Genomic DNA, 27,472 nt, shown 5'->3' with positions numbered 1-27,472 from the left:
ACACATACAAATCCCCCCAGTGCAAATATATCACTTACAATTTAGTAACTGTGGCTCTAAACTGCTTCCAAACCACCCCGAAAATGTGACCGCCACCGAGATCAGTGACCTTTACCTTAATAGCTTCTCATGTCTTCCCACAGTGATTCTCAACGCTGTGAAAGAATTTACCTGTGGTGAAGTAACCACAAATAGAATATGTCCACACAAATCAATATAATCCTTGAACGCTTAACCCACAGTGCCACTGGTGTACATCAGAGCGATTTCTGGGCTTCTGAATGGCTTTTACCATTGATTTTTTTTTATTTTATTTTTTTCGGGAGGAATTTAAAGTAGCACACAATTGTCCTGAGGTTTACAAGAACTAATTCTTATGCATAGGTGGTGGTTGTTAATGTTTTTATCAATCAAATCGTTGTTTTTTTTTAGACTGTACGGACACCTTTGACATTGCTGGGCATTGCAGTTGGCAGCATGGCATCTCACTACTTGGAGTCACCATGAGTCACCATGATCAACTGTGATTGGAACCCCCTATGTAAAGATTTAGAACCAGGCAACGTATTGATAGGCTCCCATTGTGCGTGTAAAACCTATGATTGTCCAGCAGGGTTCTCTGATCCCCCATCACCTTATGTCTGAAACGGTTGACAGTCACGTAGGGTTGACCGAATAGTTCATGATGGATGATCAGACCTGTCATACAGTTAGACTCTGGGCAAGATAACATTGATGTCTCTGTTTAGTGCTAGTAGGATTATTTCTATAGATGCTTTTACGGTTGACATCTAAAAGTATATATGTTGATGCAAGAATGATTGGGAAGTACTATTCCCTCATTCTGGGGAGTTAAAAGGAATACAAATTCTGAACGGACAGGGTTCATGGGTTCTGCCTGCTTGGGTAGATGAAACAAATTTTTTGAAGGATATGGGGCAGATTTACTGACCCATAATGTCACATCAAGACCGTTTTATAAAACAAAATGCGCCAAATTGAGCAGATGTTTGCGTCTTGAAAAGGGGACATGGCTTAAAATACATCAAGATGCGCCAAATTTATCTTGTAGCGTGCCCCACTGAGATGAATTTGGCACATCTGACTGCTTGGTCTTAGTTTACACTGTCTAAATCTTACACAGCATTAGTAAATCTGCCCCTATATATCTTCAGCTTGATGCAAGAAAAAACAATGCATTTTACGGATATAGAAGGTGGAAATGTGCTCATTTACTTTCCCTACTGCTGGCTTTTCTTCCACCAGAGCTCTCCCACACAGTTTCGATTCAGTCAGCCCCATTTGAAGCAAAGCATCCCCCACACTTAGTTTTGATGTGCCTTATCTTATAGTTGGTGACACAATGTGAAAAACCCCTTGTACGATAAAAAGTATGGAATCTCTTTACATTTCTATCACCAAAAACTGTGATCTGCAGTCATAATAGGAAAATTGCTGCTTTATTGTTATTAAATTGATGGTTTCAGTTCCCTGACTCTTGAAATGACTGCGTATAATACTGCCTCGTTTTCTTGAAATGATTTTATTATGAGATATTTATATCATATAGTAGTACAAAGAAAAAGATATTCTTCTAGAATTTCTATTTTAAGTGCAACAATAAAAAAAATAGATCTCACCGGGCCTATCTATTTTTGGGAGTCTATTTTGACAAATGGAAAGTCTGTCTACTTATTTATCGCTACATTAGTCCTACATCCCTTGTCATTCAGGTCAGTGGGAAACCCAGGTGACAAATACTGTTATGATTGTGGTCACTTACAACTAACGGCTCACTAGAATGTTAATAGCTCGACATATTATTTATACACTGGAGATGTGTGTGTATTATATATATGTGTGTGTATTATATATATGTGTGTGTGTGTATAGTGTGTGTGTATAATATATGTATGTGTGTGTGTGTGTGTATAATATATGTATATGTGTGTGTGTATATATATGTATGTGTGTGTGTGTGTGTGTGTGTGTGTGTGTGTATATATATATATATATATATATATATACACACACACGTGTCTCTGATCCGTGTATTCCTATACATCACAATGGTCTATATAAGGTATATGGGGATGTCTGCTGTGTGGTATGATGCCGTTCCTAGCCGGAGAGCGAAGTGATAATGTAGCCTCTCCATTATAAACCTCTGGAGTTTTATCAGAGAAGACTTTCTGCTGATTTATTTTTTTCCCCCCCTTCTGTAACGAAATCTTACAAATGAGTCTGCTGGGATCAGGATAAGTCTTGCAGTGGTTTACAAGGAGATGAAAGTTGACTCTTCCCCCCCCCCCCCCCCCCCACTCTCACACACAGTATTTTTCATTAAGACAGTATGCAAAGCTTAAATGATTATGCAGCTCTGAAGAACATCTGATCAGAGCAAGTGAAACGCGTTCCCTGGATATCCACGCAGCTTTCACAGCTCTGCCATATACTCTGTTGCTTAGTACAGTAAGATCGGCAGCTTTTTGTCATTTTTCTTACTCCTTTTTGTTTTTCTCAGATAATCACTCCTTTTAGACGACTTATATTGTGTGCAGAGAACAGGAAAGAAATGGAGGATTGGATCAGCTCATTAAAGTCGGTGCAATCCAGAGAGCATTACGAGGTAGGCAAATGATGTGATGAAATGAAACTTGTGTGATGGATCCAGCTGGCTCCGGCGGTATGAAGAGCATTTTGTATCATCTGACCGTAAAGTGGCAAGCCAGTTGCCTTACATTTTAGAAAATCTAAATATTAAGGTGTTTTCATTGCATTTATGTGGACATTTAACATGTGAGGCATTGGGACTTTATAGCATTCTGTCCAAAGAGGAATTTGTTTCCGTATCAATTCATTTCTTCCGAACAGTTGAATAAGAGCATTTAACTCATTTCATTTGCAAGTGTGAAAGGGGGATAAAGGAGCAAGGGGGGTTGTTTGTTGGGGAAGTCCTTGAGGATTACTGGCTCTATGAGCTCACCTTTTGGTTTTTAGAAATTACAATTTACAGTATTAATTCCAGTAGAACTTACATTTTGGTCATGTAGGAATGTGTGTGAACACCAATAGGCTAAAGAGTCCCAACAAAAATGTCCATATTTTTGTGGTAGAATAAATTTTTCTTGGTGGATTTTCAAGGTATTTTTCTTGCTAAATTTATTTATTGGTAGACAAACAATGAAAACAAGCTGCCGCATTACTCTTCTCATGGAGATATAGAGAAATGTCATTTAATAAAGATTGGTGCAGGTCTAGCTCCCCATAGAATTGACAAGATCCTGATATAAATGAGATGGTGGTATATCACTGTGTACAATGCCATGTGTGTGTGGTAGATGTAGATGTAGAAGGTACCATACAGAAAGCAAAAGCAAGGTAATGCTTCACATTTTTTTTTCAGGACAGCTTTTATTCTCGCTGAAAAAAAGGTGTCCTGCTCTATCTTGGGTCGGAATCTCCATTCAAATCAATTGGAGGTAGAAAAAAAAAGAGTGCTGTGCGTTTTGGCGCGGATATTGTCACTTTTTTGTAAAAATAAATAAATACGAGCAGATTAAAAAACTGCCTAAAAAAACCTGAAAATTTGCAAGCAGATTTTTTCTGCTTCACGAAAAACACTGTGTGAACATACTCTTAGAAGACTTGCATTCAATACCGGCAATAGTCTGCGATCTTAGATATTAGACTTGTCATCTCATTAAGGCTCCGTTCAAGTTTGTGTTAATGGCATTCGTCTGGATTTCCGTAGGCCTTTAGACTTTTAAATGGAAAAATACTGCATTCTACAGCGATGCTGTCAAATGCGCCGCCTCAGACAGACCTCCATTAAAGAGGCTCTGTCACCACATTATAAGTGGCCTATATTGTACATGATGTGATCGGCGCTGTAATGTAGATTACAGCAGTGTTTTTTTATTTAGAAAAACAATCATTTTTGACTGAGTTATGACCTATATTAACTTTATGCTAATGAGTTTCTTAATGGACAACTGGGCGTGTTTTACTATATGGCCAAGTGGGCGTTGTGGAGAGAAGTGTATGACGCTGACCAATCAGTGACCAATCAGCGTCATACACTTCTCTCCATTCATTTACACTGCAGATAGCGATATAGCTATATCACTATGTGCAGCCACATACACAAACGCTAACATTACTGCAGTGCCCTGACCATGAATATACATTACCTCCAGCCAGGACTGGATGTGTATTCAGAATTCTGACACTTCGCTAACAGAATCACGACACTACAGCACAGCAAGCGTAATCTCGTTTGAAATGACAGTTTACAGCGTAATCTTGTGAGATTACGCTTGCCTTGCTGTAAATCTCACACGTCATACACTCCTCTGTACAACGCCCACTTGGCCAAAAAGTAAAACACGCCCGGTTGTCCATTAAGAAACTCATTAGCATAAAGCTAATCTAGGTCATAACTCTGTTCTAAATAAAAAAAACACTGCTGTAAACTACATTACAGCGCCGATCACATCATGTACAACATAGGCCACTTACAATGTGGTGACAGAGCCTCTTTAAAGTTAATGGGAAGCCGTGATGCTAGTTTCAACAGAGCCTAAACAAGAACCCTCCTGACCAGTTCATACCGACAATTTTCCCCACAATGGTGTCACATGCTCTTTTGCATAAACCATAAATAACTTTTATCCTGAATAAATAAACAGGACAAATAGTAGATGTAATGGCTGTTATGATTTTATACAGAATTACGTTATTAACCAATGCAACTAACATTTCTCATAAATGGATGTATTAAATAAAAAAAAGTCTTTGTTTCCGTCTCACAAAGAACTTTAGAGTGGGTGAGGCACTGCTCAATTCTGTTACTTCAAAAGGACCCTAGCCTACCTAAATATCCAGAACCTGTGCCTAAATAACACTTCTGACAACCAAGTAAACTGCTCATACCATACAAAGAACATGAAGGGAAGGGGATATATAATAACAACATTGAAACTGTAGCCATTGTCGAAAGGACAACCTTAGCCCACTAGGGACAGTGATACCAAGCATTGGCGGATTGAGTAGACCATAGGCCCTGGGCTGTTCCCCAAACTTGGGCCCCTCTTCACCATCTCCGCCACCTTGCCGTGTGCTGGCATTGAAAAATAAGTGTTACGATTCTGCGTGTCAAAGGGCTGTGTCCCTACACGCTGACAGCCTCCAACCATCGCTGACCGCATCACACTGTGCAGGGACACATCCTCCTGACGAGGGTAATGGTAGCACCCAAAAAATTCTCATGATACTACACACTATGCCTATAAATATAATCGCACCATACACTGCGCCCCTGAATATAATAGTACTATACACTGCTCGAATATACTCTGTCCCCTTTGGAGTTTGCCTTTAGGGTATGTGCACACGTAGTGACCAAAAACGTCTGAAAATACAGAGCTGTTTTCAAGGGAAAACAGCCCCTGCTTTTCAGACGTGTTTTGAGCAACTCGCGTTTTTCGCGGCGTTTTCGCAGCGTTTTTTACGTCCGTTTTTGGAGCTGTTTTCTTTGGACGTTTTTGGAGCTGTTTTCTCAGACTCCAATGAAGTGTCCTGCACTTCTTTTGACGAGGCTGTATTTTTACGCGTCATCGTTTGACAGCTGTCAAACGACGACACGTAAATGACAGGTCGTCTGCACAGTACGTCGGCAAACCCATTCAAATGAATGGGCAGATGTTTGCCGACGTATTGTAGCCTTATTTTCAGACGTAAAACGAGGCATAATACACCTCGTTTACGTCTGAAAATAGGTTGTGTGAACCCAGCCTTAGGTTGATGACACATGATGAGACGTTGATCACTGAAACATCGAGTACTGTGAATAAAGGGATTTTTCAATGTATTGGGATTTGGAAATCTGTTTGCATAACGGTGCCCATGTGGATTCCACTGAATATAATATACTTCAGAAGAAAGTCACCACTATCGATGTGTGTTTGACCATCTTTAAATCAAGGGAAGGTTAAATTCACACGGCCCTCGGGCTCTACGTTCAGCATGTACATTTGAAGAGTTCTGCCAGATGTATGCCCCAGACGTATGAAACTGTATGACTTGCAGTATCCCATTGTGTTGAAAAGTGTAGTCATCTATACTTTCCAATACTACAATAAGAAAAAAAGAATATTGACGTATACCGACTAAACCTATGGCATGTCTGGTTAATTGAAGTCTATGGGCACATCAGACGTATGGTATATTGGCAGGAGCATTTTTCAACCTATATATACTATAAACATAATGCCCGCACGCAGTGTGAATTTATCCTAAAACAGATGTTCATCCTAAACTGCCTTATCCAGATTGGAAACCCTACTTTGTAACCAAATTGCCTGTGATCATGTTGCTCAGGCAAAACCGGCTTGTTTTCTTGCTGTATGCGGGTGGTGTAAGCCTTAATTTTCATAATGAGTAAAATATTTTTTCCTATGTATTTTTGTTTTACTGTCAGTGTAACATTATAAATTATAATTGTTTCATGTTTAGACCCTTAGATCCTGCTGTGTGGCTTATATCTCATGAGTGTGCTGTATTTTCATCCACTTGTGTGCTTTTAGATCGTCAATGCATAGAATTGATTTAGCTGTAGCTGTACTGCCAAATTTTGTCTCAACTTCTCCCTTGTTAGACCGCACAGTTTAATGTGGAACATTTCTCAGGAATGCATAACTGGTACGCCTGCTCCCACGCCCGGCCTACCTTCTGTAATGTGTGCCGAGAAAGCCTCTCTGGGGTCACCTCTCATGGGCTGTCTTGTGAAGGTACGTGGAAACTCGGTTGGTTAATGACTTGACCATTGAACTGCATGTTTAAAACCGCACTAACTGTATGGTAAGGGACGATCTGATCGGCATAAATAATATTATGTGCTTCTCAAGTGTTCTAAGTTTGTAATAAATCGTGGTGGATAAGATAGAATGTGTGTGTAATAAAAAAAAAATTGTGTGTGTGTATATGTATGTGTATATATATATATATAAGTTTGAAAATGTTTTTCTCTATCATTGGGGTAAAGTTTGTCTGCTTTTAAAATACCATTTATTGTGACTTTATTCAAAGTATATCTTTATTGTTCTCAGGCCCGGTCCACATCTGCGTTGGAGGCTCCGTTAAGAGCCTCCGTCACAAATCCATCTGAAAATACCGGAAACAATAGCAAAACAATGCTGCGCTTTTGTTTTTCTGGTAAAACTACGGACACCCTGACAGAAACCTGACGGAACAGAGTCAATGAGTTCCGTCAGGCACCGGCGGTGTCCATCATACAACGGAGCAGGAGATTCCCGTATTTTCGTTGTTCTGCTCCTCTGACACAGCAGAACAATGGAAAGACCAACGCAGACGTGAACGAGGCCAGATTATGTTTTTACCAGTGAATAAAAGGCTATCATTTTCGGACTTGGAGTGCTTATTCCCCCGCTAACTTGATACTCTCTGGTCTGTGGCAGAAGAAAAAGGGTCAATATTTACGGCTGAAAATGGCACCGTACAGCAATAAATATGGCACTTGTTTTGAGTGTTTGACTGTTTTCTGATTGATACAAACTCTATACCAGATTTTGTAACAAGACCTAAATGTTTACTGGGAGGAGGACATCAAAAACTCCCATCTTCCACACTGTCACGTGGTGTTGAATTTTCTTGACTCATAAGGTTCGAAGTGCTACAATCATATAAAAAACAATGTAAAAATAAAAGCTTTCAAACAACCTCCGAAAACCGCAGTATTGCACTACAGAGTAAAAGTATTGAGAGTTCTTTCTGTATTGAGAATTAACGGTCTTCTGCTTTAGTGTGCGAATGATTCATGGAGAACTTCCAGGCATATCCCTGGTCAATGACTGAAATGGAATCCACAGAGAGCAGGGGAAATTGACAATTTCTTTCTGGTTATATGTAAGACATCATGTTTATGGCTACAAGCTTAAGAGTGCAGTCACACGCGGCAGATTTCGTTGCGGAAATTTTCTGCAGCTAAAAATCTGTTCCATTCTTCTGCATGTGGTTGTTTCTACACGTTACGTTCAGATAAATGGAACTGATTTTCAGTCGCAGATCATTTCTGCCACAAAATCTGACGCTTTTGACTGCACCCTAATAGAGCGAGAGGAAGAAGAGACTACTTCTAGCTATTCAGCGTCATGTCAGAGTTTCCTTTTGTTTGTTTTGACCGTGGCGTAATCTTTTATTCTAGTAACTATAGACCAGACTCGTTTAACTAAATCTTTGATGTTTTTCTCAGTTACGTTTCCTTGATGTCAATCATCATTTGAAATAAATCTCGGTATTCCGCATACCCTACATAAGCTCAATTGTGTAAACTTTTTTCACACGATTGATAGCTTTAGGGAAAGTCCAAGTTACGTGAAATTTTAATGTGTTTATAAGGGCATGAGTATCCGGGAGTCCCCTTCCTTCTATACAATACAACTCTGATAGTCCAATAGCCCGTCACTTCTTTCCTGTTGCTTATATATCTTAAACACTCTGTGCTGAGCTGTAGTACACTGTGTGTCTCATTCCCTGTCTCTAGGGGCGCTCACAATAATAGCTGACAATTCACATAGGATAGCTGTCGGACTATCTTACCCGGTATGTCGGTAAAAAATGCACGCTCAGACCAGCTGTGTGTTTTAAAGGGACTCTATCGCGTCCGAGCACCCTCTAAGCTACATTGATCAGTAAATAGTTTAAAAGACGCCGATTCTGAATCTCGCATTCCCTCGCTATAAGCCCGCATATGGGCTGTGTGCTGCATGCTGATGATGCGTTCTAGGAGTTCTCACCATTATATTAGCGAGATTAGGTGTCCTCTCTATGCATCAGCATGCCGTGCACGGCCCGTTTGCGGGTTTACAGCGGGGGAATGCAAATGAGTAGAAAGATAAGTTACAGATTCGGAATCGGCGTCTTTTAGGCTATTCACTGATTACTGTCGTTTAGGGGGTTTTCGGAGGGTGACAATGTCCTTTTAAGTAAACCGTGAGAGGAAGGTAAGCGGCTGCCATACACAACTGACGTCAAGGAAAATTTTGGTTGCCCCCATACAAATGAGCTCGTAATGTGAACATCCAGTCTCATGTTCTATTATCTAGTGTTCTCCTGTGTATTCGTTTTTTTTTTTTTTAGAGAGTCGGAATGGAGGGAGGACTGCCTCAAAGCCCAGAATCTTGGAAGATTGAACATATTTAATAGTTTGTAAAAGAAGTGCAATGTTGGCACATATTTGCATCAATTCCACCCAAAGCGTTACACCTCACCCTTTTATTCTGTTTTACTCAGTGGCTGTGGGTCTTTGTAACCAAAGGCCATGGGCAATTTAGAGCAACTGCTGGTCTAAAGATGGTTACACACCATCAAATTGGTGGGAGGGATGGACCGCCAATCTTATGTGTAAGGGGGCTGCCTGAAAGTCCGAAAGAAGGATCGAGCATGTTCTCTTGAATTTTTCCATGGAAATTAGCTACTTTTATGTTTTCTACCCCTGTGCTGAAAACCCTATGGCTTTGCTACAGGTGATGCTCACTTACAAATGAATATAAGAGCCCACTGTTTAAATACTTCGATAAACCCCAAACATAAATCTTTTCCATAGAGAGAATCTCGTTTTCTTAACTGTTTATTCTGTTGCCAGAAATTGAGTATGTGTTTAAAATAAAACCTAACAAGCTGCCGCTTCAGAGAGCCTGCTTATATAATGATATCGGAATCACTGAGGCAGCAGAGCCGCTATCTGTACACAGCCCATTACAAACCCTGCCCGCTCTCGCAGATAGATCCCAAGTAATTGCTTGTCACTCTCTCTTCTTGATATATGTGCAGTGGAATAGAATGCCACAATAGTTCTCCAATATGCTTTATGGATTCTCCTGTCGGCCCCTATGTATCTAGGCACGTCATAATATAATATAATAATATTAGAATAAATAAAACTATATATCTTTATATATATATATATATATATATTTATTTTTTTAGAGATATATATATATATATATATATATATATATATATATATATACATATTTCATCTCTAAATATATATATATATATATAATGTATGTGCGTGTGTGACAATTGATATTACTGTAATTGCCTGCATATAAGAGAGCTTGTTGAAAGGCATATTAAAAAATACATATATATATATATATATATATATATATATATATATATATATATATATATATATATATATACATATACACCTGGGGCAGGTTTACTGACAGCCGTATCTGGCACAGTAGCAGTTATAGCTTTGAATTCTTGTTCTAATATAAATTATATATATATATTTGTAAATTATTTTAGTGTGCAAGTTTAAAGCTCATAAGAGGTGTGCTGTAAGAGCTACAAACAACTGCAAGTGGACAACACTGGCTTCTGTTGGCAAAGATACCATTGAGGATGAGGATGGTGTGAGTATAGATGTTTTCTTGTGTTTTGAATCCTTGTTTTATTTTTTCCCTGCAGGGTTCTATTTAGGAAACCGCTAATTGACGGCTTTGTCCCTATGCAGACTTAGGGAGAGGTCACATGGGGCGGAAATGCTGCGGGTTTTCCGGGCAAAATTAACAAATCTCATCTACATTTCTGGTTCAAATGTGCGGTGCAGTTTTTTTTAAATTTGCAGCATGTCAATTTATGTTGTGGAATGAGAACGCATTTGTTATGGATTTTCCTAAATTGACTACAGATGGGAAGTTAAAATCCACAATTATATCCTAGTGTGGAAAATGACGCAGCAGATTACATGCGGATTCACAGCAACATACCGAAGTGCGGATTTGAAATTATTGTTTTTTTTTTTTTGTTTTTTTTTTGGTAGTGGCGTATGTGCCACGGCTTGGTGGAGATTTGCCACTGTGGACATTATCTGCAGCTAATCAAACCCATGAGGACTTACCCTAGTAGGGAGAAAGTGGTCATTTAGCATCGGGAGGGCAGGGGGAGCCCACCACTCATGAACACGCTCGACTACTCAGAGTGGGCAGCATAAACATGCTGAATGATTCTCTTTAAATGTTGGAGATTCTTTGGGACATAGTGGCCGAATTGCTCTCCACTGGGAGAATAGATGGATCAAAGCAGATAAAAATGAAACAGTTTTCTCCCTAACAGGTTCCTTTTAAAGCTTTCATACAGGGATTCCCATGCAGGAGGCATAGGGCTATATTTACGGAATTGTCGTTAAGGCCCCCCCAATAACGAAACTTTACATGAAATTTATAGACTACAGTTAATTACTTGCAATGTCTCATTTTTATTTCTGACCATTTTTCTTTTCAGATAGCAATGCCTCATCAGTGGCTAGAAGGAAACTTACCGGTCAGTGCCAAATGTGCCGTTTGTGATAAAACCTGTGGCAGTGTATTACGCCTGCAGGATTGGCGTTGCCTTTGGTGTAAAGCAATGGTGAGAATATCAAGGCTGTATTTTATTTTGTTTCTTTTAATGTTCATAAAGTTAAACTCTACATTTAGGTGGTTCTTAAATACATTGCAGGTTTATGGTGTATTTTTTTCCCATCACTTAAAGGGGTTGTCCATAATTAACAGCTGTGTCTGATATTGCAGTTCAGCCTCAGTCACTTGGATGGGGATAAGCTGCAATACCAGATGCAGCCTATGGATCGATGTGGAGCTGTTCCTTGAAAGAAAAAAAGAACATAGCCTCTCTTGTAATCCTAATCAACCCCTGTAAAGAATATTAAGATATTGTTGTAAATTTGACTTTAAATGTAGAACTTTTTAAAACCGGTTTTTGTGTTTTTCAGGTACACACTGCATGCAAGGACCAATATCCCCGAAAATGTCCCCTTGGCCAATGCAAAGTGTCTATAATACCTCCTACAGCACTCAACAGTATAGACTCTGATGGTATGTGCCTACAGAATGGAGTATTTATTTTATCCTCCAATATATGCAGTGTTTAGGTATGCACCATTAAGGTCTCCTATGGAGTTTTTATAGAGCATTTAGTTAATTGAGATGTGCTACATTTGTAAGGTGGCCATACGCTATATATCATACTTGGTCAAGCGTGCTGGTTTATCGATCAATGGGGAGAGAGAAATAAGCTGCTTCCATACAGCTTTGGCAGCGGTGTATCCTCATGCAAGCAAAGGATCGGCCATGTTGGATTATTAGTGACCCCATGCACATTAAATCATCGGCTGATCCTACAAATTTGACAGGTTCGGACAAGTTTTGTCTAATGTGTATGGGTTTTCAATGTAAACATGGGGCTATAGAATAACAATGGCATGTAGGGTCATTTGGCAATAAATGGATTATTTGAGAGAACTGGAATAATAAAGTATTTCTGAATACCTCAGTATTTGACGTTTTCAGGGTGATTATGTAGGTTGTCAAGATCACAGATAACAGATTTATGAATCGGTAGTTGTGCATTGACCGATAAATAGTATAATTGGAACCTAACCTTAATCTTGTGCCAGGGTTCTGGAAAGCGACCTGTCCTCCCTCTTGTGCGAGTCCTCTACTTGTCTTTGTGAATTCAAAAAGCGGAGACAATCAGGGTGTGAAATTTCTTCGAAGATTCAAACAGTTGCTGAACCCCGCTCAGGTGTTTGACTTGATGAACGGAGGACCACATTTAGGGTAAGACGCTGCATGTTTTTGCTAGGTTCTTCATGACTGCATGAAAAGTAAAAATGACGCTAATGTTAATAACTTTCCAAACCACTTTATGCTTATGGAGTGGGCACATAACTGTTAGAGAGGTTTTACCACCATGGTGGATCTAAGCTAGCCAGGCCTTCAAATCATTGGGAGTCTGATCACTGAGGCGCCTACCGATTCCAAGACCGGGCCGCATGTGTCCTGCTGATGTCATTCAGTAAAAGGATAGTGAAACACCTTTAATTTTCGTGTGCAAATGTTCACCTTTGTAGAATTTTTAGGGTGGTGGCACACATACTGTTTTGATGTCGTTTTTTGAACCCAATGCCAGACGTGGATTGTATAGGGAAGAGAAGTATATAGGAAATATTCTACTTCTCTATTTTTAAATTACCTGCTGTTTGTGGCTTGAAAAACGTCCTTAAAAAACTGCATCAAAATGGCATGTGTTCTAGCACCCTAAGTTATCCAGTTTGTGAAATTTATGAATTAGATGAGGCGATTTGCTGATCTCTAATTCTTAATGACATAGGCCCTTAGAGGAGTTGTCTTACGGGGGTTTTACACAGGACGGGCATTGTCTGTCACTTGTCCGGACATTTCTGTAAATACTAATGTACCCCATGAAATAACAATTCTGGATCATCTTAGAGCATTGTATTGTGCCATTCCTCTCTTACTCCTCCTGAAAATCTGTGAATAAATTGCCAACTGGGTGTTACCAGTTTGGGGCGTGTCCCTACATACTCTGACACTGTCCAATCAGTGGTGACTATGTCAGATTATGCCGGGACACACTCCTTTAGCAAGGGGAATGGTAACACCCAGTTGTCAATTATCCATAAATATTGAGGAGAAATAACAGCGGAATGGAACAACGCAGACTTATGAGAAAAGATGCTCCAGAATTGTTATTTCATGGGAAATACAAGTATTTACTAAAATAGACCTGTCAGGAGAGGTGACGGGTGATCTTTAAGCTTTAAGTTTGAATGTAAACATCAGAAACAAAAAATCTGAACGGTGCTTCATGACTTTTTTAACTTTCATTTATTTTATTTTTTTTCCCCCTTTTTTTGATTTTTAGTTTACGATTATTTCAGAAGTTTGATAATTTCCGAATTCTTGTGTGTGGAGGTGATGGAAGTGTTGGTTGGGTTTTGTCCGAGATAGATAAGCTTAGCTTGCATAAACAGGTCAGTATGCAAAATGTTTAAAAATTGCATATATTGAAATTGCAGGTGAATTAATTAAAAATATAAAACTACATTGCCAGTAGAGTTTGACTTTTTACGACCTGAATCTCCGAATTGTTTTGTAAAACTAATAACATCATTAATAATGCAAAGTAAAGAGCATTTATGTGAGGTTTGTGGCTAACAGAGTATTGATTGGCAAGATTGACAGAATTTACCCATTTGCAAAATGTATGCCGGCACAGTCTATTATGTGACATAATAATCTTCTGTATTTCTATACACCTCTAACTGTAGTGTCAACTAGGAGTCCTACCTCTGGGTACTGGAAATGACCTGGCGCGGGTACTTGGTTGGGGTGGTTCCTGTGATGATGATACGCAGCTGCCTCAGATATTAGAGAAGTTAGAACGTGCAAGCACTAAAATGTTGGACAGGTAAGATTTTTGGTGGGATTTGAGCCAAACTTTATTTTCCCCTAAAACATTCCCTTTATCTTCCTCTATATATTGAGTTTCAGAGCACTAGAAACCTTTCTAAGAACGAGCCGGCTTTCTGAAGCCGAGTTATTTTTCCCTCATTTGAACAATTAAAGAAGTTTAGAAGGTCACTACTAGTCTCTTAAGAGTTTGTTTTTTTGAGAAATTGACACGGGTATATTTAAACCAGACATTATCAGTTTTAACAACCTTCAGGTATCCTAGGCGATATTAACCTCCGGTCTATGGGATATGTGGGGTGCACTCAGATCCGCTTCTGTTCCAGACTTTTTCTTTTCTGTTGCAGTCAGCTCATGGTAAAGTGTACCTCCACTTGTGATCTTCCTCCTAACCTGACATGGGGCATGGAGAGACGCTTCTGCTGCTGGGCGGTACAGTTGGTGTTTCAACCGCTCGATGCGTGGAAAGTATCCTGCACTGAATTAATAGGACCCGTGTATGTACGACGCTAGGAGTCCCTGCCTCGCTGCGGGAAAACTGTCCCGTACTGTAATCATGTTTTCAGTACGGGACAGCAGTTCCACGGAGAGGCAGGGACTCCTAGTGTCGTACATAACTATGATGCTAGGAGCCCGGCTCCCTACTGTGTGTTCGATCCGGGAAATGCTGCCGACGTACGGACCATATATCACGGACTGAACACGCTCATGTGAATCCGGCCTTATTGGTACGATTGGCACCTGAAAAACGTGTCAATCTTTTCACAGCCAACAACATAATAATGTATCTCTTCAAAAAATATCCACACGTCATGATGTGACTTTAGCAGCGTAACGTAAAAAGACCCAACTTATCCTCACCGTTCCAAATTTAAAAATGGCACAAAAGCACTTGCAGAGGACGAATAGTCGCTGCACAGTATTAAATGGTGTCATTTGAATAACTGGGGGGGGGGGGAGCTCACAATTTGAGATGCACAGAACTACAGATACTTGGCTACTTGTCTAGGACAGTGGAGAAACACTGACTGCGGGGATACTATCTTAATATCTGAACTTTTACATCATTGTCAGAAATTTTACTTTTCCAAGAATTTGTGGGTATCTGATTCATTATTGAATTGTTTACATTTCTTTGCGACGGTTTTAGTTTAGATTCATTGATTTATGTTGTGGCTACCTTACAGCGGACATAATCTTCTTCAAGGCATAGAAATCCATATGTAACATTCCCTAGTCATTAGTTAGTGTCATGGTACGTAATGGTTCTCACAGCAGAGCAGACTATTTGCAGAAAGCGAAGGTAAAATATTGTTACTGCTGTTACTACAATGTCCCCAACATAATAAAACCTGTAGAATATGGTTAAGGGCCTGTTCACATCAGCGTCGGGGTCGCGTTGATGGGTTCCACTACACCTTTTTGTCGGAGGCACCCATCAACGGAAAGGCAAACAGAAACTATAGCTTCCGTCTGCATTACCATTGATTTGAATGGTAATGCTTCCATTGCAAATGGTTTCCGTTCTGTAAGGTTTTCGTTTTTGTTCGAAAACTATAGCGCAGTCGACTACGGTATTGTTTTCGTCCAAAAAACGGAAACCATTTGCAACGGAAGCATTACCATTGAAATCAATGGTAATGTGAGCGGAAGCTATGGTTTCCGTTTGCCTTTCCATTGAGGGGTTCCTTCGACGGAAAGGTCTAGCGATACCCTAGCGCTGATGTGAACACACTAACTACAGCAATTTTGTTGTTTATTATTACTGGCTACACTGGCTGCATCACTTCTTTGCAAGATTTTTCTATGGAGCATCGGCTCCATAGATTTTCAAGAGCAAGATGGCTGCCCCCACAAAGTAACATTTTTTTATTAATACATAAATTATATTTTAAAAAATAATTATAAATAAATAATAAAGTTAGTAAAAATGTATAATTCAATAAATCGTATTATCCCTTTACTATTACTAATTATTCAAGTTCCTGCATTGTGCAAAACCGATCATATTCTGACCTTCAACCTCCTGATAAATCAATTCAAGGTTTATCGGGTTTTGAAATGTTTCAGATGGAAACATTCATTAATGTTTCCTCGTATGTCGATAATGAGCGCTGTTTTAGAATGATCTACCGGAATAATTTGGAAACCCTTCCTAAATTAACCCGTTAATGCTTAGGGATCACACACACATATATATGGTATATATTTTTTTATTATGTTAAGTATATACGTATTTTTGGATTTAGCAGCAACTCGCATTATGCCTTTTTCATTTAATATTGGGCTGGATGGCAGCATTATACTCTTTTTAGAGAAAAGTAGTCTAAATTTGCCTGTACTTGTATGTACGCCAGTGTAACGGAAAATATGCATTAAAACAGTGATGGTTATATTTTAGGTGGAGTATAATGTCGTATGAGTTGAAGTTACCGTCAAAAACCTCAATACTTCCCATATCTCCAGAGGAGTCTGAAGAGTGCCAAGTTAGTGTGCATTTTTATATCTATTGTGAAGAATTATGTTTCATTGCATATATTTATAATCTGTCTCTTTGTCTGTGTGTGTGTCTGTGTGTGTCTCTCTCTCTTTGTCTGTGTCTCTCTCTCTTTGTCTGTGTCTCTCTCTCTTTGTCTGTGTCTCTCTCTCTTTGTCTGTCTCTCTCTCTCTTTGTCTCTCTCTCTTTGTCTGTCTCTCTCTCTCTTTGTCTGTCTGTCTCTCTCTCTCTTTGTCTGTCTCTCTCTCTCTTTGTCTGTCTCTCTCTCTCTCTCTTTGTCTGTCTCTCTCTCTCTCTTTGTCTGTCTCTCTCTCTCTTTGTCTGTCTGTCTCTCTCTCTCTCTCTTTGTGTCTCTCTCTTTGTCTGTGTCTCTCTCTCTTTGTCTGTGTGTCTCTCTCTCTCTGTCTGTGTCTCTCTCTCTTTGTCTGTGTCTCTCTCTCTCTTTGTCTGTGTCTCTCTCTCTCTTTGTCTGTGTCTCTCTCTCTTTGGCTGTCTCTCTCTCTGTGTCTCTCTTTCTCTGTTTGTGTCTCTCTCTGTGTCTCTCTCTCTCTGTGTGTGTGTGTGTGTCTCTCTCTCTCTCGGTGTCTGTCTCTCTCTGTGTCTGTCTCTCTCTCTTCGGTGTCTGTCTCTCTTTCCCTCTCTTTCTCTCTGTGTGTGTCTCTCTTTCCCTCTCTCTCTCTTTCTCTCTCTCTCTTTCTCTCTCTCTTTCTCTCTCTCTTTCTCTCTCTCTCTCTTTCTCTCTCTCTTTCTCTCTCTCTCTCTCTCTCTCTTTCTCTCTCTCTCTCTTTCTCTCTCTCTCTCTCTCTCTCTTTCTCTCTCTCTCTTTCTCTCTCTCTCTCTCTCTCTCTCTTTCTCTCTCTCTCTCTCTCTCTTTCTCTCTCTCTCTTTCTCTCTCTCTCTCTCTCTTTCTCTCTCTCTCTCTTTCTCTCTCTCTCTCTCTCTTTCTCTCTTTCTCTCTTTCTCTCTCTCTGTGTCTGTGTCTCTCATCCACAGGATATGTCATAAATGTCAGATATATGCGGGTCCCTCCTCTGGGACCTGCACCGATCTCTAGAACGGCGCCCTGTAAACCCTGTTCTACCTTTTTCTGCTCCTGCTGCCTCCCGCACACTTCCTGACTATATGGTCGGGAGTTATGAAAACAGCGTAACTCGCTGAGCTAAGCTGTTTCTGTAACTCCCATAGTAGTGAATGGCAGATATGGAAGCAGCGTAGCATGCGAGCTATGCGGTTTCCGAAACTACTATTAAGTTCTATGGGACTTACGGAAACAGCATAGCTCAGCAAGTTACCCTGTTTTCATAACTCCCGACCATATAGTCAGGAAGTGTGCGGGAGGCAGCAGGAGCAGAAAAAGGTAGAATAGGGTTTACGGGGTAAAGTTCTAGAGATAGGTGCGGGTCTCTGTGAGCTACGCTGTTTCCTTCTTCATGGTCGGAAATCACACAAGTCAGCCGGAGCACAGAGAGGTAGAACGGGCTTTAGGGGGCCCCATTCTAGAGATACTGCTATATATGACATATCCTTTGGATATGTCACAAATGTGCCTGATGGGAAACCCTAACCTGGTCTCTCCCATGTGTTTGAATTAAACAATGTTAACTTCAGATGGAGCACAGTATACAGTGTATACTACTCTGCACAAATGTCAAGATAAAAAATAGAAAGTATATACAAAACAAAAGTTTTGATTTGTTTCATTGATGTTGATTGTTTATTGCGTATACACTATTATTATTCCATTGCTTATTTCAGATATCTGCATATGAAGACTCTGTGGCCACTCACCTGGCAAAGATTCTTAATTCAGACAAGCATTCCGTAGTTATATCTTCTGCAAAGTGAGTTGTTTGTGCATTCACTAGTGTAGTGTGTAGTGTCCCACAACTTTTCCAGTTAAAATCTTTAGCGATCGTCTGTTATTGAGGGTCATTATTTTTAAGCTAGGTTTTCCAAGTCTTGCGTTTTGTCCTGTTGGTACATCATTGAACCGAACAATAGGATCCATCCCTTTTTTTCTGGTCTGTTTTATTTAATACATCCTGTTCTTACATAACTGTTGTGTTTAATATATCTCACGTATATTTGGTCCACCTCAACCCCTTTCTAAAGTCTGCACAGTATATTTTTATACCGCATATTCGTTATTTTATTTTTTTCTTCAATTCATTGATCATGGCTAGATAGCATTTCAATATACATAAAGTGTTGATTCACCTTTTGCACAATATCAGGCAAGTATACAGGGCAATGTTAAATGTTTTCGGGATATGCTTTATCTATTTATTATTGTTGCCTTGTTTAGCACTCCGTAGTAGAAATGGGAACACATCCTCCTATTACTAAATCCCCTCCTCATGTATGTGCAGTGGTCTGTTCCAATGATGAAGCCATTGCGGGAGAGATGCTTTATGTATTGTAGAACAGACCGCTACACGGATAAGGAGGGGTTCTGACTACACTCAGGAAAAATAAGGGAATCTGTTTAAAGATTCACCTCGTTCCCTTTGTATGCTTTTGTGTTTTTTTGTTTTTTTTTTGTGTTTTTTAAAAAAAAAGTTTTTTCATTGTTTTTCTTCCTCAAGGGTTTTGTGTGAGACTGTAAAAGATTTTGTGGCAAAAGTTGGTAAGACGTATGAGAAACCACTAGAGAATTCAGATGAAGCAGTGGTGATGGCGTTGAAAGTAAGCATTGTTTTTGTGTTTTTCACTCCGGTTAGTCTTAATAATACCTCTTACCTTTTATTCTTAAAGTGACTCTTTCACCATAATATGCTGCTCTATTTAATATTAAAATAAGCACAAGTCCACTGCATTATAGGACAAAAAGGCAAAAAAAACAACACAGCAGATACATAGCTACGAGCACTACACACCTCCCATTGCCCCTTGCACGGCTGCTTTGTATACAGGCATATGCGAAGCAGCCGTCCATTAATGTGAGCGGGGTGGGAGACAGCAGAGGGAGCAACCTCCTCATTAATACAGAGTCCACTGTATTCTGCATTGGTTGCTATTAACCCCTTAAGGACGTGGCCTATTTTGGGCTTTAAGGATACAGTGATTTATTTTCTCTGTGTTTTCAGCTCTGCATTCCGAACGACCTTTTTTATTTTTGCAGAATGGGTTGTATTTTTTTAATACCACTATTTTGGGGCACATATAATGTATTGAAATTGAATAACTATGACTTTATAATTGCTTTTTATTCCTGTTTTTGGGAGGTAGGATAAACAAAAACAGCAAATCTGGCAATGTTTATTCGTTTCTTGTTTGCTTTTATGGCGTTCATTGTGCGGGAGAGGTCATATCATTTATTATTCACTAAAAGGGGCTACAAAATATTTCAATACAGACCTGTCCAATAGTACCTTGGAACATCAACTTCTTTTGTTTTTTTTCTTATTGTGGGCCAGTCCTGTCATTGATCTGTTTAACTCATAGTATGTAGAACTGTAATGAATATACAATAAAACATTCATTATAGCAGCCAGAATTTTCCCAATATTCATGTTGGAACGAATCCATCGTTGTGTGGCCAAAATAAGACTAGTTGGTAGAACTGAGGAAGGAGACCAGTCCTATTAGGATCTGTCCATGCTTTACTGCTTGCAGTGCCGTGGTAAAAATGTTCTGAATAGTATCTGCTGTGTGAACAATTTCTGTTTCAATGAAGCCATTTCCCTGGTTTATTAGTACTTTGCAACATATAAACTATAAAAGAAATACAGTGCTGCAGACTGAACTACTTTTTCCATCAAAAATACCGGAGAGACTAACAAACCCAACCGGGGTTTTCTGGTGTCTGTTGGAAAACCGATCCGGCATAGCAGTCATGGCTCTGTTATAAACAGAAGCCATTATGCTAGTGTGAACTTTTAATCCGCATAAAGCTCACACAACTATATTTCACTTTGTTTCCTCAACCTTGTAGAGAGAAGGGCTTGAGAAGGAAACAATTTATTGAAAATACTTTAGATCGTGAAAAATTTTATAAGGGATATCAGCGAAAATTTATACGGTGGAACATACGCTGAAACCCAAAAGGAAGGAGCAGAATACTATAGTGACAAAACATCTACATATTTATTCTTTCACATAGCATTATCCGGTTCCATGCGAAATTAAGTTCATACATACATGTACAGAATCATTTCAATCTGCTAAACTAAATATGGACCTCTATCTGGTTTAAGTGTGATTTTTGTTTGTATTCCAGTGTTCTACATTGAATGAAAAGCTAGATCTACTACTTCAGACCCTTCACGCAGAAGCTCAGGCAGCACCGTTGTTGGCGCATTTAACAACACCTATTTTAGAAGAAGAGATAGAGGAAGAATTCTCAAGTGAAGACTCCCTCTCTGAGAGCAAGGAGCAGTTGACAGAAAGCATTGCAAAGTCTTCCACGCCAAAGCTCTTCAGACCGCGGGAGCAACTCATGCTGCGAGCCAACAGCTTGAAAAAAGCCGTCAGGCAAATTATAGAACAAGCTGAAAAGGGTGGGTGTTTTGTTGGGCCTAGAAAAATATTAACGAAATGTTTCAATTAGACATTAGAAAAGCCTTGAAATCTGTCATTCATGTATTTTACGTTATTCTAATACTGGTGTTCTACTTTTCTATTGGTTGTGTCACCACAAATGTGGATATGCCATAAATATCTGATAGATGTGGGTCCTACTACGTAGGTGAGAGTTCCAGAGTTGGGACCTGCATCTATCAGGCATTTATGGCATATCCTGTGGATATGCCATAAACATTTGTGGTGACACAACCCCTTTAACTTGAAGCATCTTGTAACTTGACGGCATTTCCAAAAGTGCATAGCATAGAATGCTTTTGGACATTTATTAAATAAATTTAAATCTCATTAGTAAGAAAGACTCACCTTGGTTATTAACATCTTGGTATGAAGCAGTCAACATTCTGGACAGAATAAGATGGGCACTACTTTCTGACCGCTTTAAAGATTTTTGGTTTTGGACACCTGGGACCCATGGCACAATAGTCAAGTCCTCATGAAATATACATATAAAGGAAATAGTTATGGGGTATGTGAGGTTACAATGAGGCAACAGCCGTTTCGCATTATGACTCTTTATCCCGGCGTCACATTTGACGTACAGTATGTAGGGCCAGGATTAATGCGCCTGTGAACGTGATGTAGCAGTGCTGATGATATTTATAGTGATAATTATTGTCGGCATTACAGGAGCTGAGTGATAGCCTGTAATATAAAGCTGGCCACACAATAGAGATTTTGGATGGCTGATTTAGATATTTATTTGCTGACTGTTGGCACCTTTTTTAGGCATGAACCGACGTGACAGATGCCAACTGTAGACCGCTATCTGTGGAAAGTTGATCTGCCATGTTGGATTTTTTTTTGGTCATTGTTAGGTGCAGTCTTGTAAAGTCATTCAGATCTGCATCCCATCCAGAGTCCCAGATCAAGTCACAGATCAAGGCAGATCTAGATCAACGACTTTTCATTTTAACTTATGATGTTGTCATCCAGAACAACCTTCGCAGACCAACCATGAACGACAAGTTGCTTCACAAAACAGCAGTCTGAAATCTCTAATGTATCGCCAGGTTAAGTAATCGAATCTAGAAAACTTGCTATAGGCTTATTTTAGATCTGATAATATTAGCTTTCCTATTGCCCAACTGTATGCCATGTTACTAGCGTTGTTTACAATGAGCACAGCAGCAGATCTTTGTAGGTTCTGAATAATTGAGTAATCTTGAATGAGACCTGTTTAAAATCTATTGCAAATGAAACAGTCTACAAAAAAACCTATATGGGAAATACCTATTAATAATATTCTATTAACACTAATATATCCCATGTAACAATATCCTGTCAGTTGTATGTTTCTTGGTTAAAAAAAATTGGCAGGTATTTTTATTCTTTCAAATGTCTCACAAATCATATAGATAGATATCACTTTATAGTGTTATAAAATTATCTCTATTGCGAAACAGGCGCTTTAAGACTCACATAAAGGGATAAGTTATTGTGTGCTACGCTCTGTAGTTTGCAGGGCTGTATAGTCTGCCTTGCATCCAGCCAGCTGGTCTCAACCAATCAGCATTGCCGGGGGTTGCTCTTAGCCAAACCACATCTGACAGACAGGCCTCTCCTCCTGCTCCTCCTAAATGTCCTTTTCAGTTGAACCCTAGGGCACAGAAAACAGGCCCCCAAACTGTGGTTCAGGAGCAATATAATGGCAGCTGTGGTTTTGTTCAGACAGCACCAGTTTCTTCAGGTGCTCGAAATAGGGTCCCAATCAAGTTACAGGTCAAAAGAATTGTATTCGGCACACCTTTGTAGTATTCAACATAGATTTTATTTCTTTAGGTATATGCCAGTGGCTACAAGTGCAACGTTTCGGTCGTGAGACCTTCGTCGGGCACTGAGCCGTACTGGGGACTGATTCAGCGATTCTTTTGGCGCTGCTAAAATTGAATATGGCGGCTTACCGCTCTATAGGGCAGTGCCCGACGAAGGTCTCACGACCGAAACGTTGTACTTGTAGCCACTGGCATATACCTAAAGAAATAAAATCTATGTTGAATACTACAAAGGTGTGCCGAATACAATTCTTTTGGCATATAATGGCAGCTGTTTGCATCCAGTAGTTTACCTATTACTGGCATCTTCTAGATGGCCTCCTTTTTTTTAATTTTTTTTATTTTATTTTAGAAGACCTTCTGCTTTATGACAATGATTCTTTAAAGGGGTTAACCAGTTTAGAAAACCCATTTTCATATGCCCTATTAGGGAATTGTAAGTTAACAGAGCGGTGACCTGCTCAGGATCCTCGTTTCTTGGTCAGAGAGGAGAGCAGTTACAAAGAGCATATCTAGCTCTGGAGGACCTGTCCTATCCTGCTTTACACGTACAGCACATTTATTTGAATTTCCATGTGGTGGCGCTGCAGGAAAATTAAATACGTATTGCCAGGTTTCCCTACAGATAAATGATTGATCTATTCCCAGTAGGGGGACACTTTCTAGTCCGCTAATTGTCAAGGGATTCTTCTAACAAGTAGGAATTATCCAAAGAGTAGAGCCAGATCTTTGACTGATTTTGTTTTCTTCTCCCCTCCCTTTTGTCTTTCTCCCTGTGTCCTGTCTTGTCTGATTGGATTTTCTAATAGTGTTTTGACTTCCTATGGTTCGAAATATAATAATTTCTTATTGGTACTGGCTGACCTTTTGAAATGTGAATTTGAGTTGTTTTGTATGTCTACTTGTTGAACACTGTCAAATGGATCGTATGGCCTGCCCATGCGTCTTTATGTCTTGTGTGTGTTTTGAAAAACCTTTCAATAAAAATACAGTTGAAACCAAAGAGTAGAGACCCTTTAACCATGCTGAGATTTTAATATAAAATATACCTAAAACTTCATGTTGCCTACGATTGTTGCAAAACAAGCTAATTCCAATCACGATATTTCTGTTCCATGTCTAGTCCTGTTATTATTCTTGCATGTTTTATATATGAAGTATAGTAAAAGATCTCTATGTCTTAGTGGTGGATGAGCAGAATGCCCACACTGAAGAACAAGAGAACCAGGCTGCGGAGGAGTACAGGAAAGAGTTGGAAGAGTCCAAGGAAGAGGAAAAAGATGAAGACACTAAAGAACTGGATTCTCTATCGGGTATGAACACACATGCATAGACAGGTGCACTTGTCAAGGGAATTAATGTTTTCAACAGTTACATTTTGTAGATGTTGTTACTGACTTGATAAGGATTCTATTTCTGGATGACCTGTACGATTTCATTTGTCGAGCAGATCCGTGTACTCCCAAAATGTTTCATCTGAGATTCTGGGACTTATTTCTTTGAGTAAACGGCTTTCATCTTCTATCTCTGTCATCTTAGCACAGTCCCAGTACTGCTGACCTTATTGTATTTATTTGCTCCACTTTAGATATGATGGAAGAGCAGCTTCACATCATTTAGAGCTAAAAACTATATAAAGAATGTGTGTGTGTGTGTATATGTATGTGTGTGTGTGTGTGTGTATATATATATATATAATGTGTGTGCGCATATATATATATATATATATATATATATATATATATATATTTGTACACATAAGTGCTGCCAGCGCAAGCTGGTGTTCCAAGAGGAATAATGAAATATGAATTCAGGTACCAGCAACAAGACATCATTTTCAGTCATTAGGGCTCTGTTGGTTTTTATCAGAGCATAGCAGCAAAAGGTTATTTTTAATGTAGCTTAGCCCCAGGAGTCCCATCTGTCATAATAAAGAGCAGCTGTTATACAGAGTACACTCGTTTTGTCACGGAGTACAGAGGAGGCAAAAGATGGCACTTTAGATCCCGAGTGACAGTGTAGTACAAAGGTTACAATGCAAGTGAATGATCACGTCGGTGTCCCTTAATGGTCTTTCACTTTATTTACAAAATATAGAAAAAATTACAAAACTGCCATAGCCCACACTTCAGTTTCACTAGAGCTGTCTAGCTAATATGTGTTAAATACTTTCTGTTAAATAGAGTGGCTGACGCCATACGTTTTGCCATATTGGACTTTTTCTATTAAGGTTTAAACATGTGCCCACCTTAAAAAGCTGTCTCCAAAGCTATGAAATTGATAAGTGAATAAATAAAGAGGGGATTACATATCAACACATAAACTGTCAGGTACCGCGTTTCTCTCATTGAAATATGAAAACGACCAATTATGTTCATTTTTGCAATCTTTACAAGCAGGATTACAAGCAAGATGGTTGTATTGTGGTTTTAGCCCTTTGTGCACCACACTATAACTGTATGGCACAGGCAGCCGTGCCTTAATGAGCTGTAATATAGATTATTGGCGCATTCAAGTAGGGCTGTCACGATACCAGGATTTGAACTACGATACCGATACTTCGTGTAGTATTGCGATACTCGATACCAAAACGATTCTTTCCAACAATATTAATAAATGAAAAAGTTCTTCCATTTTCTGAAGTGAGGCAGGTGGTGTGATGAATTTTGAACCTCCATGTGCCTCACATTAATAGTAATTAACCCCATCATGTTCCTCACAGTCCTAATGGACAACATTGGTTTAATGTGTGAAGTACATGATGGGGTTAATTACTATTAATGTGAGGCACATTAATAAGTGAAAGAAAGCAGTTTATATTTTATTCTATAACCGCGTAAACATCATAAATGACGTTGTAAATTTGTTATTAAGTTGGCGACGATACCAAATATGTGTAGATTTTATGTATTGAGACTTATTATTTTAATGTTTATTGTAAAAAATGTGTCTTTTTTTCATTTAACAAAACTTTATTTTTTGTTTTAAAAAAAAAATATATTTTTAAGCTTTAATGTACTAGCATATATTTATATGCCAGTACATTAGCCTGTGTACTGATAGTACACAGGCAGTTGTTAGGACATACCTAAGTATGCCCTAACAACAGGAAATATGGGCAGACAGTCCTGGGGTCCTTCAATGGACCCCGGGCTGTCTGCCCATATATGGTATGTCTCTCGATCACGTCACAGGAATTCATTGTGACGCGATCCAAATGGCATCCCCCCTTCTCATTTAGCCCTTGAATGCTGCGGTCAGCTTTGAACGCAGCATTCAGGAATAGCTGCGGAGATGAGGGGTTTCTCTGACCTCCGCCATTAGAGCGGGGCTGCGGCTGTGTAATACAGCCATTGCCCCGCTCCTGACAATAAGTGTGCCCGCGTGCAGTCACCATGAGGTGATTTGGCTGGCGCTGCACTAATGAGTGGCGGCGCACGCACTGAAGACAGAGAACATGGGGGTGTTATGTAGTGCGTCTGCCCAGTGCCGGCGATCATTAATGCAGCGCTGGTCGCATCAGATCATGCTGAACGCGTGCAGATTTGTCAGGACTCAGGAGCAGGGCAATGGCAGTATTACACAGCCACAGCCCCGGTCTAACAATATTCATGTGTTACTATACTTGGGCTACATTCACACGAGCGTATCAGATTCATGCGCGTGAAATACGCGCGTAAATCTGGATTGTGTGCGTTGCGTTATTGCATCTGTGCTTTGTGAGTGGAATGTGTTTTTCACACACTCACAAAGCACATCTTTTTTATTTTTCAATGGAATTGATGCGCAAATCACGCACAGCACACGGATGTGCATCTGTATGCTGTGCGTGATTTTCACGCACAAATTAATTTCAATGTGCACATACGTGTGTGAAAAACGCACCAATATAGGACATGCAGTGAGTTTTACTCAACTGACACACGCTGTGTGAAAACTCCTGCATATGTGAATAGCCCCATTGAAATCAATGGGGCAGTGTGCTGTACGTGATTTTCGCGCACAGCACACGGATAAGTTTTACGCTCATCTAAATGAGCCCTTAGCTTCGTATGGAAATACATTAATTAACGGTATTGAACCGTTTGAGGGTGCACGGTATCGAAACAGTATCTAAGTTTCGATGCATCGTGCAACTCTACAGTCAAGGTGCAGGCAGAGGAGCTGTACTTGTGACATTACCCACGGGTGGATAGCTGTGATTGACAGTTGTCCTTTCTTGGTAATGGGCGAAACTGAAGATCACTCAGATCCTAGCAATATAACCTGAGATGCAGTGGTCAATTTCAACTTTGGCACCTAAGGGATAT

At 39.6% G+C, this 27,472-nt stretch overlaps 1 protein-coding gene across 4 annotated transcripts in view; it reads left to right on the top strand.

The window, feature by feature from the left end:
- DGKH (diacylglycerol kinase eta) overlaps positions 1-27,472 on the top strand; it is a 271,946-nt gene that overhangs the window by 204,618 nt on the left and 39,856 nt on the right. For all 4 annotated transcript variants that reach the window (XM_075852284.1, XM_075852283.1, XM_075852285.1 and 1 more), the window contains 13 exons: positions 2,525-2,629; positions 6,659-6,791; positions 10,342-10,448; positions 11,320-11,445; positions 11,807-11,909; positions 12,491-12,653; positions 13,762-13,870; positions 14,168-14,307; positions 16,711-16,795; positions 18,562-18,647; positions 19,392-19,491; positions 21,026-21,305; positions 24,347-24,475. In XM_075852284.1, the coding sequence (XP_075708399.1) occupies positions 2,525-2,629; positions 6,659-6,791; positions 10,342-10,448; positions 11,320-11,445; positions 11,807-11,909; positions 12,491-12,653; positions 13,762-13,870; positions 14,168-14,307; positions 16,711-16,795; positions 18,562-18,647; positions 19,392-19,491; positions 21,026-21,305; positions 24,347-24,475 (1,666 nt within the window). The remainder of the gene's footprint in view (positions 1-2,524; positions 2,630-6,658; positions 6,792-10,341; positions 10,449-11,319; positions 11,446-11,806; positions 11,910-12,490; positions 12,654-13,761; positions 13,871-14,167; positions 14,308-16,710; positions 16,796-18,561; positions 18,648-19,391; positions 19,492-21,025; positions 21,306-24,346; positions 24,476-27,472) is intronic.

This window comes from Rhinoderma darwinii, chromosome 2 (assembly GCF_050947455.1).
Source record: "Rhinoderma darwinii isolate aRhiDar2 chromosome 2, aRhiDar2.hap1, whole genome shotgun sequence".
Classification (NCBI taxonomy): Eukaryota; Metazoa; Chordata; class Amphibia; order Anura; family Rhinodermatidae; genus Rhinoderma; species Rhinoderma darwinii.
This window is presented reverse-complemented; position numbering and strand designations above follow the sequence as displayed.